This window comes from Mirounga angustirostris, unplaced genomic scaffold (genome assembly GCF_029215605.1).
Source record: "Mirounga angustirostris isolate CCGP_5_RB_7025 unplaced genomic scaffold, mMirAng1.0.hap1 SCAF_8, whole genome shotgun sequence".
NCBI classification, from domain to species: domain Eukaryota; kingdom Metazoa; phylum Chordata; class Mammalia; order Carnivora; family Phocidae; genus Mirounga; species Mirounga angustirostris.
This window is the reverse complement of record NW_026991716.1, coordinates 74540576-74555699: the sequence shown is the minus strand read 5'-3', so window position 1 is coordinate 74555699 and position 15124 is coordinate 74540576. Positions and strand designations below refer to the sequence as shown.

The 15124-nt window shown below is 41.1% G+C and overlaps 1 protein-coding gene across 1 annotated transcript; it reads left to right on the top strand.

Moving 5' to 3' along the window:
- Nucleotides 1-238: 238 nt before the first annotated feature.
- CGA (glycoprotein hormones, alpha polypeptide) lies at nucleotides 239-2308 on the top strand. Its single transcript, XM_045866037.2, has 3 exons — nucleotides 239-338; nucleotides 1522-1706; nucleotides 2107-2308. The coding sequence occupies exons 1-3, from the start codon at nucleotides 239-241 to the stop codon at nucleotides 2182-2184; spliced, it is 363 nt and encodes a 120-aa protein (XP_045721993.1). The 3' UTR covers nucleotides 2185-2308.
- The last annotated feature ends 12816 nt before the right edge of the window (nucleotides 2309-15124 follow it).

Below are 15124 nucleotides of genomic sequence, written 5' to 3'. Positions count from 1 at the left end.
CAAGTCCAATTCTATTAGTTTATATGTGAAATGGAAAGATTCGATTCCCTAGCTCTTTCCTAAGGAAAAATTGCTTTCTTATTTACATGGCTCCAGAGTATGTTTGGAGCTGTAAGCTAAGGGGTCAAGACACTGATGACTATTATTAGTAGTAATGTTAAACCTACTAGTTGTTTTGATGACTGGTAAGCCAATTTTAGAGTAACTTTGTTTTCCTTGTCTGTTTTGCAGGAGAGCCATGGATTATTACAGAAAATATGCAGCCGTCATTCTGGCCACATTGTCTGTGTTTCTGCATATTCTCCATTCCTTTCCTGATGGAGAGTTTGCAATGCAGGGTATGTGACCAAAAGAATTTGCAGTAATAGGAAAAACACAGATTTCTAGATGTACATCAATAACTCCATTAATTAGATTTCCACCTCCTTTTCAAATGTGATAAATCTTTGCTGCTGGATATATATCCAGGCACTTTTAGATTGTAAACATAAAGTTAAATTAGGTTCAGAAAATGTATAGTGAAAATTTATCTAACATGTCCATTTAAATAGCAGCATGTACATTTTCATCTGAACTATATTCCTTATTATTCTTTATCTGAGTTTTATAAGCAGAAAATGCTCTTTATTCACTTAGCTCAGTTTTTTTTTTTTTTACATTTCTCCTAGAAGATTTGAGAAGATTTTAACATTGCCTTTGTAGATGAATTTTCACATCAGTTAACAAGTGAGAAAAACAAAACCATTTTATGCAGTGCATTTGTTTTGCTGTATTATTTGAAAAATCTCATATAGTAGCTGATATAATTCCTTATGCTATGAAACTGTGAGCTACTATTGGTTATGGTTTTTCTTAGACAATTGATAATATTTTAATCCCAGTTCTCAAGTGCAGATGCTCCATCTAATATCAGGCTCTCCACTCACCAAGCTTTCTTAATTCTGACATATTTTTCTCTGTCAATATTTGGAGTTTCCATGGGGGAAAACAATAGCATGTTCTAAAGGGGAAAATATTTTGCCTCTGGGCAAAATTCTCCTTTCAGGTGAGCATGGTGTTTTTATCTGTCAAGTTTTGTGCTCCCTATAGGCATGCTGTTAGCATTGGGAGAGAGAATCCATGGTTGAAGAGACAGAAACTACTACTCTTTTTTTTATGTTTATGTGAGAAGCTACTACTCTTGAGATCTCCCATGCATATCTGCAAAAATTATTTCCTGTGAAAATAAATATAATCAGTACAAATAGATACTATGCGTGAAAGTTAACAGCCAAAAAGTGTTTATTATTTTTCTTCTATTTCCAATGGAAAAAGAAAGCTACCATCTCATAATCCGGGAAAATTCAGTTTCTTTTTTTAAATTTATTTTTCAATTAAAAAAAATAAACTCTATGCCCAACGTGGCACTGGATTTTAGGATCCCTAGATCAAGAGTCACATGCTCCACCACCTTAGCCAGGTGCTCCTGTTTCTTTTTGAGTTATTCTTGGATTATTTTACTCTTTGCCTTTTTGGTGATAGGTTGCCCAGAATGCAAGCTAAAGGAAAACAAATACTTCTCCAAGTTGGGTGCCCCAATTTATCAATGCGTGGGTTGCTGCTTCTCCAGAGCATATCCCACTCCAGCAAGGTCCAAGAAGACAATGTTGGTCCCAAAGAACATCACCTCAGAAGCCACATGCTGTGTGGCCAAAGCATTTACCAAGGTGAGAACTTAGAAGGCTCCAGAAGTTTTCTAACAGTCCAACCTGAGAAATGTCCCCAGAACATATCCATGGGGTTTAATGTCAGAGGTGTCGAATGACCCATCCTTTGCTTGACATTGGTACAGGGATTTGTTCCCTTAAATCAAAAGTAACCTTTTGATTTAGGCTAGATTTATTCAGAATGACAGGAACAGCTGTGGAGGTGATGAGGGGTAGGTTGGAAGAGAGTATAACATACACACACAGTGCAAACCTAATCTTTTAGAGTGAAATATTAGCTGAAATGGAGAATGTGCAATGGAACAAGCATCTATTTAGTCCAGCTGGCTACAGACAATTTTATTTAACATTTTTCAATTTCGTCCATCCATCCATTTTTTTTTTCTCCCTTTCCCTTTAGGCCACAGTGATGGGAAATGCCAAAGTGGAGAACCACACGGAGTGCCATTGCAGTACTTGCTATTATCACAAATCTTAATGTTTTGCAAAGAGCATGTTGATGACTGCTGATTTCCTGGAGTGAAAAATTAATTTTTTCAGTGTTTATGGCCTTGTGAGATAAAACCCTCTTTTTCCTTACCATATTCCTTTTGGCATGCTTCGAGGACACTGCAGCTTTATTGCCTTTCTCTTTATCCTACAGTATAATCAGAAGTCTAGTTCTTTTCATTTGGAGTGAAGTACAGCATTTGGCATGACCATAAAAAGTTGGTTCCTCTGGAAATAAAGCCTTTTAAATCATCATTCTATCATTGGATTCTAATTTTTTCTTAAAAGTTTAAAGCCAGTTACTTTTGATAAGATTAATTGAAGGGAGTGAGCCAATGGGTGAGCTGGGGTTCCCCGTACTCAGTGACCCCAGAGAACATTGATTCCACCAAGACTTCTAGTTTTATAACTAACCAGTGGGCTAGTTATAAAACAATCTGTTGGGGTGAGGAAAGAAAACAAGAACTTCTACCGTTATTCATTTTTATATCACCCCTTTGATGACTTTTTTTTTTAAAGTACATATACATTAGTATGGTAATAAATGTATAACATTTATAAATAAATAATTATGCATATATTGAAGATGTTTGGTCAGACACTTTCTACTGGGAGAAGTGCGCAAAATTAGGAAAATACATTAGAGAGCACTGCTGTAAGTTTTGAGCAAGACAAAATCCTCCCCAGCCTGAAGTTTCTATCCACTTGGCTTATACCTAGCCAAAAAAAGAGTATATTTTATTAGTCCCTGGCAACTAGGTTATAATTGAATGGTAGCTAAGGAAAGAGCATTGTTGTCCTCAACTAAAATTGGGCATTGCTTTGATATTCCAGAAGCATTGGTTCTTACATTCCACATTCAAGCCTAGAAGAGAATGAATAAATGATGAGCAAAATACTCACTGAGCCCTCACTGTGGGCTAGGTGGGGTGCCAAGCTTTCTACTTTAGTAAAATTTTATGTAGTTATAGCCAAATGCTTAAAAGCAGTGCCACATTTATTGAATATTTACACTTAAAAAAAGAGATAGCCCTTCCTCTGAGGATCATGGTTTTATACATTAAATTATATTAGCTATGGAAGAGATCAAAGCCACTCAAAAATTCTACACCTAAAGGAGCCCGAAATTTAAAAAAAAAATCACACTGTCATAGATAAGGTTTTCAAAATAATTTCAATTATCATCAATTTGTCAAGATTCCATTTCTAAGTGAAAAGCTAGTTCTTTTTTTTTTATAAAGATTTTATTTATTTGACAGAGAGAGACACAGCGAGAGAGGGAACACAAGCAGGGGGAGTGGGAGAGGGAGAAACAGGCTTCCCGCGGAGCAGGGAGCCCGATGCGGGGCTCGATCCCAGGACCCTGGGATCATGACTCGAGCCGAAGGCAGACAGTTAACGACTGAGCCACCCAGGCGCCCCTCTAAGTGAAAAGCTAGTTCTTAACTGGTTAGTAAACACACTAGGTGTCAGGATGAAGAATTAAAATGAGTGCATGTATTTTTTAAGAAAAACATTTGAAGATATTACTTCATTTGTCCATTCACTCATTTATTATACATTTATTTAGTGTCTAGTAAGTGTTGGCACATTGTTACATTATGGGGATTCAGAGATATCAGGATTCCCTGAAAGATAAGATGGAGAAAATAAAATGTAGCTTAATTCAAGAGAACAGTGGTGCTGATCATTAGTTCATCCAGATATTTAATAGATATTCATTGAGAATCTACTATGTGTCAGGTCTGGAGAGCTCGTGAGGGAATTCAGCAGGAGAGGAAAGCTACTGACCTGCCCTTGATCAGAGTGTCCTTGTCCATCTGGGATCATCTAATTGACAGAGGGGAAGGGAACATTCCTATGGTCATTCAGATCAGTCAAATCAACCCTGGAGAGCAGTAGGATGAAAAGTCCTGGCCATATTGATCTCCCATCTGGGCATGTGCCAGGCATGGTGCTGGGCCCGGAAAAGTCAAGATGAAAAAGACACGACCTTGCTCTGAAGCAATCCACAGTCCAGTGGGGAAGAGAGACATAGACAAAGAATTACAATCTAATGGGATACATGCTATGGGAGAGGTGTGGGACTTCGGTGGCACAAAACCAGGGATGGTTCACTCGGCCTGGTAGGGTATGTCATGGATAGCTTCACAGGGAAGATGATACTTGAGTTGGGTCTAGAAGTTAGGTAGAAAGAAGGGGGAGGGGCTCAGTCTAGTTCGAGGAAAACAGAGTAAGTAAACATCCTGAGATGGGAACCGGTTTGATGATCACAGAAGTTCAGTGTGACTGGATTGCAGGGAGATGGATGAAGGGCTGGAGCTGCTGAGACAAATGAACACCTGTCAAGGTCCTTGTATAACATGCAAAGAAATGTGCATTCCAGCTAGGACAGTAGCTTCTCAAACTAGAGGCTCCGAGGGTTCCTGAAGCTATAGGATAAACATACCCCTTTCTGCAGGATCAATTTTGCTTGAAGATTTAGAGAAATGTTATTTTGATTTTAAAACACAGACTGATACATTATAGAATGGAATGCAAAATTGCAAAAATCAGATTAAAAAAAGAAAGTTTGTACTGAAGGCGGGGCCTTCCAGATCCTGCTCTTTTGACCCCTCCCAAACCTGTCGGGAGCTCCTTCACTTTTCTTGCCTTAGGAGTACTTAAATGGAGGAGTTATTGTTCAAGAATTAATACGGTCAGCTTTGCACTTTGGAAAAATTTTGGCAGCAAGCAAAGGATGATTTGAGAAAGAGAGAGACTGGACACAGGATCACAAGTTGGGGTCTTTGCAATTGTCTTGGCACGAGCTGGTGCTAGTCTAGTGACAGTGAGGGTGAGAGTAAGAGAAAGAGAGAGATTTGGGAGGAATTAGGAGGAAGTGAAGAGCTAATTGTGGGTGCAGCTCCTGGCTTTTTGGGCAGCTGGTGAATGATGCTGTCAATAACCGGGAAGTGGAAAAGGTTCGCATGGCGTCAGAGTGGGGAGATGACATTCAGTATGGGGCCTGCTGAGTTGAGGTGTCCAAGGAGTACTAGGTGAGCCTGTCTGATAGGCAGCATGTACAGTGATACGGAGCTCAGGAAAGTACTCCAGCCCTGAGGTACAGGCTTGAGGGTCATCTGTGGTGGGGGGGCCAAAAGCACAGGCGTGGTTAGGGTTGCTCAGGAGGGTGTGGGGGTGTGATGAAGAGAAGATGCTGGACCACCAAGGATAGAGTCTGGGCCAGCCTGGCTGAGAAAATGATTATGTCTTGGGGGACCATCAATTCGAAAGCCCTGCTATGAGCCCTCTAGAGAACAGATTACAATCTCAAATATATAAGCAGCAAGGAGGAAGAGAGGCAGGCATGGAGGCTGGACATTTTCTTTCAAGCCTATCTGTGAAAAATTCCTAAAAGAAAGTGGTAGAAATAGCATGTGTTTGAGGGATTATTCTATCAAAAAATTCTCTACCATTTATCTCAGCCAGAAAGCTGCCCGAAATTCTCCCATTTGCGATTCCTTCCTTGGGACTAAGACACAGTCTCCCCGGCATCTTCTTTTACATGATAACACATCCGACGGAGGCAACACAGTTGACCATTAACACCGCAAGATAAGATAAACAGACCACCAGGTCTGTCTGCATGGGTCCGTGGACCCTGGTCACCAGGGAGAGAGGGGTGTCAGGCAGAATGATAAGAGGCTAAAACAAAGAAGCAAGACTTCTACTACTTTGTGGTTGTGTCAAGAATCGACCTTGAGCAGAAACTCCTAAGTGATTACAGGGATGCCACCAACAAGGGCTCAACGAGGAGGCCGGGGAACAGGGACGGCTCCTGTGGATCAGTCTGTCTCCTAAGAGCGGGACGGGGGCGGGGGGAGCACAGCAAAAGATGGGAGGGAGAGAGACACAGGGAAGGGAAGAAAAAGAAGAATGGAGGGGGTAGAAAATGTGTGAGAGGGATGGGGAAGAGACAAGAGTGGTGCTGGAGGAGTCAGCAGTCTCAGAGGTGGCTGGCCTGGATTAAAGCAGAAAGAAAAAGCCATGGCTCTACACGCTGCCACCTCTTCCCCCACCCCTGCCGGAATCCAAGTAATCACCCAAAGTCAAGACCTCTAGCCTCTCTGAAGCCTTTGTGCAAATGGATGAAAGTGCCCTCTCTGGGCAGGCAGAGCACCTTAAGTAAATAACCTCATAACTAAATGGCACAGAAAAGTAGGTATCAGTCAGTCCTTAAACCCTTTGTGTAGTCCACACACTGTGCAACCTTACATGGCAGCCATGATCATGATCTCTTTATCGTAATATGACCGTGGGGAGATAATGTCTTAAATTGGTAAGAATCTTTGATTCCACATGTCTCAGACTCCAATCTGAGATTCCAAATGTTGATTCCTAATTATTCTTATAGTGTTGGGAGGCTTCTGGAGAAAATATTCCCCCAAATAGTTTGGTTACGCTTTGACTAGCTATGGGGAAACCAGAAGAGCTGCCCATAATCTGGTCCAACAGGAAGGTAAAACCAAAGAATCCACGTGTAAATGACCATGAAGCTGACATGAAGAAGTTGGTTAGGACCGCAAACCTCAAGAGGTCCAGAGAGGTCCCCTTACTGGATAAAAAGTTAATCGATGTCAAACCACCTGACATCCGTACAGCACTTTTACTTTCTCAGTGCGTCTGACTCAGCCCCTTGCAGACTGCAAGTCAGGGCAGGTGGGAATATCTCCATCTGACAATTGGATAAACAGAGGCACAAAGAACTTTGGTTGCACAGGGACTGAGAATGTGTGGAACGCTGGGTCTCCCCATGTCCAGTTTTGTGCTGCTTCTTTCAAATTCCAATTTCCTCTCAAGGTATGAAGTGTTTGCTTTAACTGCAAAGGACCTATTTTGCCCTGGGTCCTGAATAGGCGAACTCTCTTGGAGATTTGCCCAGGGTGAAAAGCCATCCTATTAGAAGAAATGAAGTCTGAACTATGAATTGTCCACTGATGTTTTGTCTGGAAGCTAGAACTTCAGTTTTACCTTTATGGCATTTTTTTTGGTTTTTTGTTTTGTTTTGTTTTGTTTTTGATTCATTCAACATCTCCTTCTGACACTTTCTTTTTGAACTTCATTAGGAGAAACACAAAGCGCTATCTCTATTCTGAAACCCAAGTTTCCATATTCTCCTATTCAAAACTGTGTAGCATATGGAATTGTAAATATTAAATGCTGTTTTCACAAAGAACCGAAGCCAAGTCTGAGTTTCTTTGAAGCAAAGAGAGAAGTTAATTATTGCATCAAACTTCAAAATGGGAGACATAAAAAGGAAATAACGGTTGGATGTTTTTTAAATGAATTCCCCCTTGGAACCCCAGAGAAACACATGCTCTGATAAGTACTTGCCTATTGAACCTGACTTCCAGAGCTCACTCATCTGAAGGGCTTGCAAGCTGAGGCTTTGGGAAGAGAATGAGGGAAATGAGGGTCAGGGAGGAGTCTCTGAAGAAGCAGCCAGGGAGTTTGGCACATAATTGAAAGTTGGTAAGGATGTTTCCAATGAAGATATTCTGCTGTTTTAAATCCATTTCCATGAATGAAATGTTTGCAGAAAAGTAGGAGAGTAAAGCCAGAAAGCACTGAAAACTATATCAATTTTCTCCAAATGCTCTTGATCAGAAAGTGTTTGACTTATAGTCCCTTCTTCAGTTGTACATTGTCTGTAACAGTAATTGATTCTCAAGTAAGTTGACAGTAAGTAGAATTTCAGCATGTACAGATTTCCTTCCACATACCTTTTTCTCAAATGCAACTCCTGTTGGGGATAATTAGAAAAAGGCGGTGTCAGGGTTAGGCCTGGGAAACAGAGGGGAACTGGGAGGCAAAGCAGAAGTAGTGGTTTGCCCAAGAGGGTTTCAGAGGGATGAAAGAAGAGGAAGAAAAGAAACCTGGGCTTGACCTAGAAATGCACCTGCCGCTTTGTGAAGACGGAGGAAGTGGGATGGGTGTGTGGAGAGGGGGGTGCTAGCAGATGCTTGGGTTGAAGTTGTGGTAGATAAAAAAGCCTTAACTTTGAGAATTAAGGAGAGCATTTATTTTTCTTTTTTTAAGATTTTATTTATTTATTTGAGAGAGAGGAGAGACAGAGACAGAAAGAGTGAGCACGAGCAGTGGGGAGGGGCAGAGGGAGTGGGGTGAGCAGACTCCCCGCTGAGCAGGGAGCCCAACGCGGGGCTCAATCCCAGGACCCTGAGATCATGACCTGAGCTGAACCGACTGAACCACCCAGGCACCCCTAGGGAGAGAATTTCTTAACTATTTAAATTAAATTATGGTTAGTCTAATGACTGCGTGTCTCTGTTACCACTCTGTGATGTGGAAGACATCTGCTTGGACAGAGTAAGCTCTGAAGGTGTGCCCTGTGGTTTCTGGAGCTGAAGACAAAAGTGCTCACCATGGCATTGTGAAGCTGAGCCTGGCCAAGGGGAGCCTCTCCCCTATGCTCTCTCCTCTAGTCTATCAGTCAGAAGCAGAGACGCTGCACCTCATGGACAAGTGGCACACTGAGTATTTAGAGGAGTCGGTGGCTGAGGCCAGCAAGCCTGTGTGCTTTTCCAGGGATGCCTGGCAGGATGGGTCTAGCTGACTGGGTACTTTTGTCTTCAACTTGATGCAATCCTTCTGTTCATTTGCCTCTCATGTGCCCTTTTAGTGGCATTCAGCTAGCTGCAGGGTGACAGGTTTAATGCTTGGGCACTCAGCAAATTATAGCTTCAACATTATTCAGAGATATTTGATGAGCTAAAGTCAAAGCTCAACATCTATTCACATTATTACATGAATTTCAACATGACAGTTGCCAATGAAAGAAAAGGAAAAGCCACTGGTTCCTTTACATGTAGTTTAAACTATTATAAAGTTTTGAATGCTTGTGAAATAGTGGCTTTAAAATTCTTTTACTCCTAAAGTGCACGACGTTTTCATCTGGTAAGGACTATCAAGAATTGGAAGAGATTGGCATTAAAAAGACTCGATGATGAATTTCATGTCTTTTTTTTTTTTTTATCAAGGCTGATATGGACACCTCCAAATACCCTCCAGTTTATCCCATTTGTTTTCCTGTGTGCCATGACGTGGAAGGTTAGGAAGCAGTAGGATAGAAGATAAAATTTTTTTTTTAAGATTTTATTTTTATATTTGACAGAGAGAGCAAGAGATGGAACACAAGCAGGGGGGAGTGGTTGAGGGAGAAGCAGGCTTCCTGCTGAAAAATGTTTAGCAAGATAAGGAAGGGAAATAGAATTAATTATATAGTAACCCGTTATATAATTTAAGATGTGTGAAATGTCATTAACATTATCTTCATTTGGTTCCCTGCCTTTATCATTTTTCATTAGTGAACATAAAAATATTTCTAAGTGCCTTCATACGTTCATTCTGCCAAGTTCATTTTCTCTCCTGTGGTTGGAAAAAGGGCCACTAAATATTTTTTTTCATCTCTGTGGACTCATTTACTCATGTGTCTCTACTTGAACTTGAGAGCTGAATTTGGATAGGATGGTGAGAATGACTTACTATTAAGATTTCAGAGAGTTCTGGGCCCAGCTTACTATAGAGATAAATTGGGACCGGTGATCCTGGCCTTTTTTTTTTAAACATAAAATTGAATTTTAAATTAGTTTATTCTGGAGATATTGTTGAAAACCACTATGTTTTTAATGTATTTGTTTCCCCCCACTTTTACTGAGATATAATTGACATATAACATTGTATTCGTTCAAGGTATACAACATAATGATTTGATATATGTTTATTGTGAAATCATTGCCACAAGTTAACAACCATCACCTCACAGAGTTACAATTTTTTTCATGTGATGAGAACTTTTAAGATCCACTCTCTTAGCAACTTTCAAATATACAATACAGTATTGTTAACTATAGTCACCGTGCTGTACATTACATCCCCAAATCTTATTTAGCCCCTGAACTTTGAAGGATAGTTTCCGTCCACTTATCCATTGTTTTCTGGGGGAGAGGGGTTGTAGCTGGACTCCTTTGCTGCCCTAATTGGCCCTTCCTACCCTCTCAGGAGCAGGAAGGGAAGAGAAGGAGAAGGGGGTAAAGAAGTGGTAGAGAAAGACTGAAGTTGGGTAGGTTTATGGGCTCTCTCACTGGGCACCTCACAAACTTCCTTCTCAAAGAATTCTACCCCATGTCTTTGAAGAAATTCTGTTATCAATTCCACAGTTTTCCTAAGGGCACCTCCAGTTGCATCGACCTTTGAACTTTTTAGGCTCCTTTATTCCAGATATCAGAACCTCAGTAAGTCTTTGATTATATTTTAGAATAGAAATAATATACTTTTACCTTTTAGCGTGACCAGTTTCAGTGTAAAAATGGGAAGCGGCAATTTGTGGTGAAAGTTGGGGGGTAGAGGAGACCTCCCTGAAGCCTGATGCTTACGCTGCACCAGGGATATTAAAATCTGAAATTCTTCTAGCTCCCCACACAGGCGCATTTGAGTCCCAGATGGTCCCTTTGCCTTTCAGAATTGCGCCTTAGGAAGGTTGATGAGCCTGGGAATTCAAAAGAGTTGTAGATTAAAGTTATGTTATAAAAGGACAATAAATTAATGGCCAAAGGCAGGTTAGAAGGGGGTTTGACAAACAGCTGTGTTCTCATTTCCAGAACTTCCTATATTTGTGTTTCTCTACCTTTTTGTCTCCCCCCATCACAACTGACTTGAAGGACTGTGTGCATACACATTAGTAACAGGTGCTCACTGCTGCTTTGAAGGAGATGGTGGGTTGGGCCCCCCCACAGGTGATTCTGACACTTGCTCTAGAAGAATGTGCCACCTCTCACACCTGCTCTCATACCCACCTGTAAGATGGCGGCACATAATTTAAAATCTTACTGGCCACTTTATAGCAGCTTTTGACACTATCCAAGGCTCCTAATCAATCTGTTCCAAGGTTTGGGGAGGAAATGAGTGGAGAGTTTTTATCAGAGTAGAGTATTGTAGTGCAATCTTTCTACAAGGCTGATTTTACTTGAAAAGCTGAAATCAAATCTCTGAATGAGAAACTACACCTGATAGAGACATGTTGAAAAGCACAGACCCAATCTAAAAGAATTCCCAATGACCAAAGTTGGAACAATTTGAGCAACAAAATAAATATCAATAATAATGGATGAACCCATAATATAAATATCCATGAGTCCATGCTGATATATATGCTTAACTGTATGGGTAAATGAGGACAAGATACAGCTTTTCCTTATGGCAGAATCCCAACTAATAGAAGGGGAAGGAATGAGAAAAATAGAATTCATCACCACAGTAATAATTGTAGGCAGGGCCACTGTTGGATGCTAAAATTGGCGGGCAGAAGTTTGAGGAAAAACAGGATATTTACATTATCAAAAAGAATTTGCTCAAAGACACTTACTCTTTACAAAAGGAAAAGTCATAACTTCACACAAATTTATAGTAATAAAGTGTTATTAACATCAAAGCCCCAAAATGACATGCCAAGACAGGCCAGAAATGCATAATCTCAATCTAATCATGAGAAAGCATCAGACAAACCCAAATTGAGGGAAAACCTACAAAATAACTGACCAGTTCTTTTTAAAAAGGTCAAGGTCATGAAAGACAAGGAGAGATGAGAAACCGTCACAGATGGGAGAAGACTAAGGAGACACACAGCTAAATGCAAAGTGGGGTTCTTGGGTTCGATCCCAGCACAGGAAAAGAACATTAGTGGAAAACTGGTGGAATCCAAATAAAATCTGTACTTTAGTCAATAGTATTGTGCCAATGTTAATTTCTTGGTTTTGATCATTGTACTCTGGTTATACAAGATGTTAACATTAGCGGGAGGTGAGTGAAGAGTATATAGGAACTCTGTTCTACTTTCCCACTGTTCTGCAAATCTAAAATGATTTCAAAATAAGAAGTTAACAGAAACTCTCCTTATAATCATAGTCCTGTATCCCCTACTCTACTGTATTGAGTCTTTTTATGGTCATTAGTGATTGGTTTATGTGCCAAATTCTATTGTTTTTGTCTCTTTGTGGCATCTGACCCTCTGAGCCTCTTCCTACTTAAAACTCTTCCTTTGCCTCACATCACACTTTCTTCTCCTGGTTTTCCTTCTCTCCAACTGCTTTATTTGAACCCATTTCTCCTCTCTGTCTCTCAAGGTATTTCTGAGAGGTTTGTCCTTTGCCCTCCTTTTCTTTCACCCATATGTTCTAAGGCTGACTTGTAAATTAAAGTCCCCACTACTTACTGTAATTATAGGCTCTTTACAGTGGGTTCCAACCCAACCCTCCTGCTTCATTTTTTCATATAATTCTGCCTACTTTCTGGCCACACCCAACTCCTTTTTTTTTTTTTTAATTTTTTATTTATTTGCGAGAGAGAGAGAATGAGAGACAGAGAGCATGAGAGGGAGGAGGGTCAGAAGCAGACTCCCTGCTGAGCAGGGAGCCCGATGCGGGACTCGATCCCAGGACTCCAGGATCATGACCTGAGCCGAAGGCAGTCGCTTAACCAACTGAGCCACCCAGGCGCCCGACACCCAACTTCTGTTTCACAGATATTTGTATCCTTTCATGCTTCTATACCCTCGCTCTGGATATTCTCACTTCGCTGTCCGGAATCCTGTTCATTGTTCCAGACTCAGTTCGTGTGTCTCCTTCTCTGTGATATCTCCTTCAGTCTTCTCTAACGGTATTCATTCTCTTCGTTTCTCCTCCAGGCACGCTGGACCCCCTTGTATTATATCACATATTTGTTTGTCCCCCATCCATCAAGCAATAGAGATTTTGGAGCAGCTGCTTTGTGCCAGGCCCAGAGCTCGGTTCTGTGTGCACATTGGTCAGTGAAATAACACAGTCTTTCCCTTGAGGGGTTTATGGTCAAGAGGCAAAGACGGAAAATAAACAAATGAATGAATAAGTAACTACAAATTGTGGTGAGAGCTGTAAAGAAAACCAATATCATGAAGTGATAGAGAATAATGGGGTGGGGTGGGTAGACATTTTTAGATAAGATAGAGATCTCTCTTTTTTTTTTTTTTTAAAGATTTTATTTATTTATTTGTGTGAGAGAGAATGAGAGAGAGAGAGCATGAGAGGGGGGAGGGTCAGAGGGAGAAGCAGACTCCCTGCCAAGCAGGGAGCCCGATGCGGGACTCGATCCAGGGACTCCAGGATCATGACCTGAGCCGAAGGCAGTTGCTTAACCAACGGAGCCACCCAGGCGCCCAGATAGAGATCTCTTTTAAAATGACTATTAATTTTATAAAAACATCCTTGTTAAAATAATTCTATCAATACGGAAAAATATAAAAATCAGTGCAAAAAATTACTCATAATCCCACCACTCGGAAACAGTATCATAAACAGGTATCTTAATGCATACACACAAAGAAGGATAAAGATGCAGACTAACATGACTACACTGTATATGCTGTTTTAATTTAGTTTCATTTGGATTCAACCTAAGTGAAGAAGAATTGTCGACTTTCAAATAAATGTGTAATAGATACTCGTTCTAAGATAATGATTCTCAACCTCGGCTGCCCCTGAGAACGCCTGTCAGTGTGCAGGCTTAAGGTGGGGAGAGGTGGGGTATTTAGCTCTGCCTGGGATAGAAGGTTTGGGCGAGGGACCACTTTCCATGGGTGGGAATATCTAAGCCAGGCGTTGACCCATAGACATCGCCTCACAAGGCAGGAAAGGAAATCCAAAGACAATTCCAGTCAGAGGCAATGGCTGTCCCCGTCCTCTGAGGCCTGCTGTGACGTGGTATGAGTGAGGAAGTCACCCAGTACTCCGGCACGGTGGTTCAGCGCTGTGGGCTGAGAAATGAGGAGCCCTGGCTAAATCTGTGTGGGAGGCCCACAGGACCAAGGGGCTGCTCTGAGGAAATTATTTTGTTCTCAATCGAGTTTTGCTCTCCATCTATGTAAAGGGGTCAGTAAAAGAATTATTCATTGAAAAAAATTAGTGAAGAAATTCAATTAAGCTTCTTAATTGTTCTTTAATCACAGACTGTTGTGACAAAATCTTCCTGACTTTCAATCTTCTTGAACCTCTATCTAAGGTACTTTTCTATGTTTATTAGAGTGCTAATTAAATGCCTTTCCAGACTCTGAAAGCCTAGTGGCTAGTGGCTCCCCAGGTTTCAATTACCTCTGAATTCTTGGTGACCACGTAGTCCCACACGCTCCTTACTTTGTGGTGGATCTCCCTGGTGCTGACCGGCCACTCCTCAGTAAAGCCAGACCGGACTGCTCCCAGGGCCACAGCTGGGTCCCTGCCCCAGTTCCTGCCCCACCTAGAGTCCAGCTGACATGTTGAAATAGAAAAAGCTGGCTGGTATGGCTGGAATGGGTGAAGGTAGACGGGGGCCACATCACAAAGAATTTGCTTTTGTCCCAAGTACAGAGAGAAGATAAATGCCAGTTGTTCTCTTGTCATGTACTAAAACCTGCTCACAGCCAGAGGAAGACCATACATGGTTCAGAGAGTAACTCTGATAAGCAGGATTTAATTATCATTTACATGGCTGCAAATAATGGGCAATGATTATTGGCTAAGAAAATCCTAGGTGTAATTTCTGCTCTAATAATGACTCTTTCCCTGGGTGGCCTGACTCAGTTTCCCTAGTTCAATAAATGGAGGATGCATTAGTGATTGCACTGAAGAATAAAAGGCAGAATGCCATGTTCCTTTAGGTAACAGATGTCTTGCCTTTAGATGCATTTCCTAATTTAAAAAAATCATAATCTCATCTAAGACTTTAAAAATTACAGATCCTTGTGCCCAATCCCAGGCCCAATGAATCAGTATCTCTAGTTTTTGAGCCTAAGTCTGTGTATACTCCAAAACTCAACAGGTGTTTCTTTCTTTTTCTTTTCTTTTCTTTCTTTTTTTTTTAAG

Bases quoted from the DNA above. Each gene is read 5' to 3' on its own strand.
- CGA (XM_045866037.2), top strand. From the start codon at position 239: ATGGATTATTACAGAAAATATGCAGCCGTCATTCTGGCCACATTGTCT. The intron at 339-1,521 runs GTATGTGACCAA...TTTTGGTGATAG, and splicing joins TGGAGAGTTTGCAATGCAGG to GTTGCCCAGAATGCAAGCTA. The intron at 1,707-2,106 runs GTGAGAACTTAG...CTTTCCCTTTAG, and splicing joins TGGCCAAAGCATTTACCAAG to GCCACAGTGATGGGAAATGC.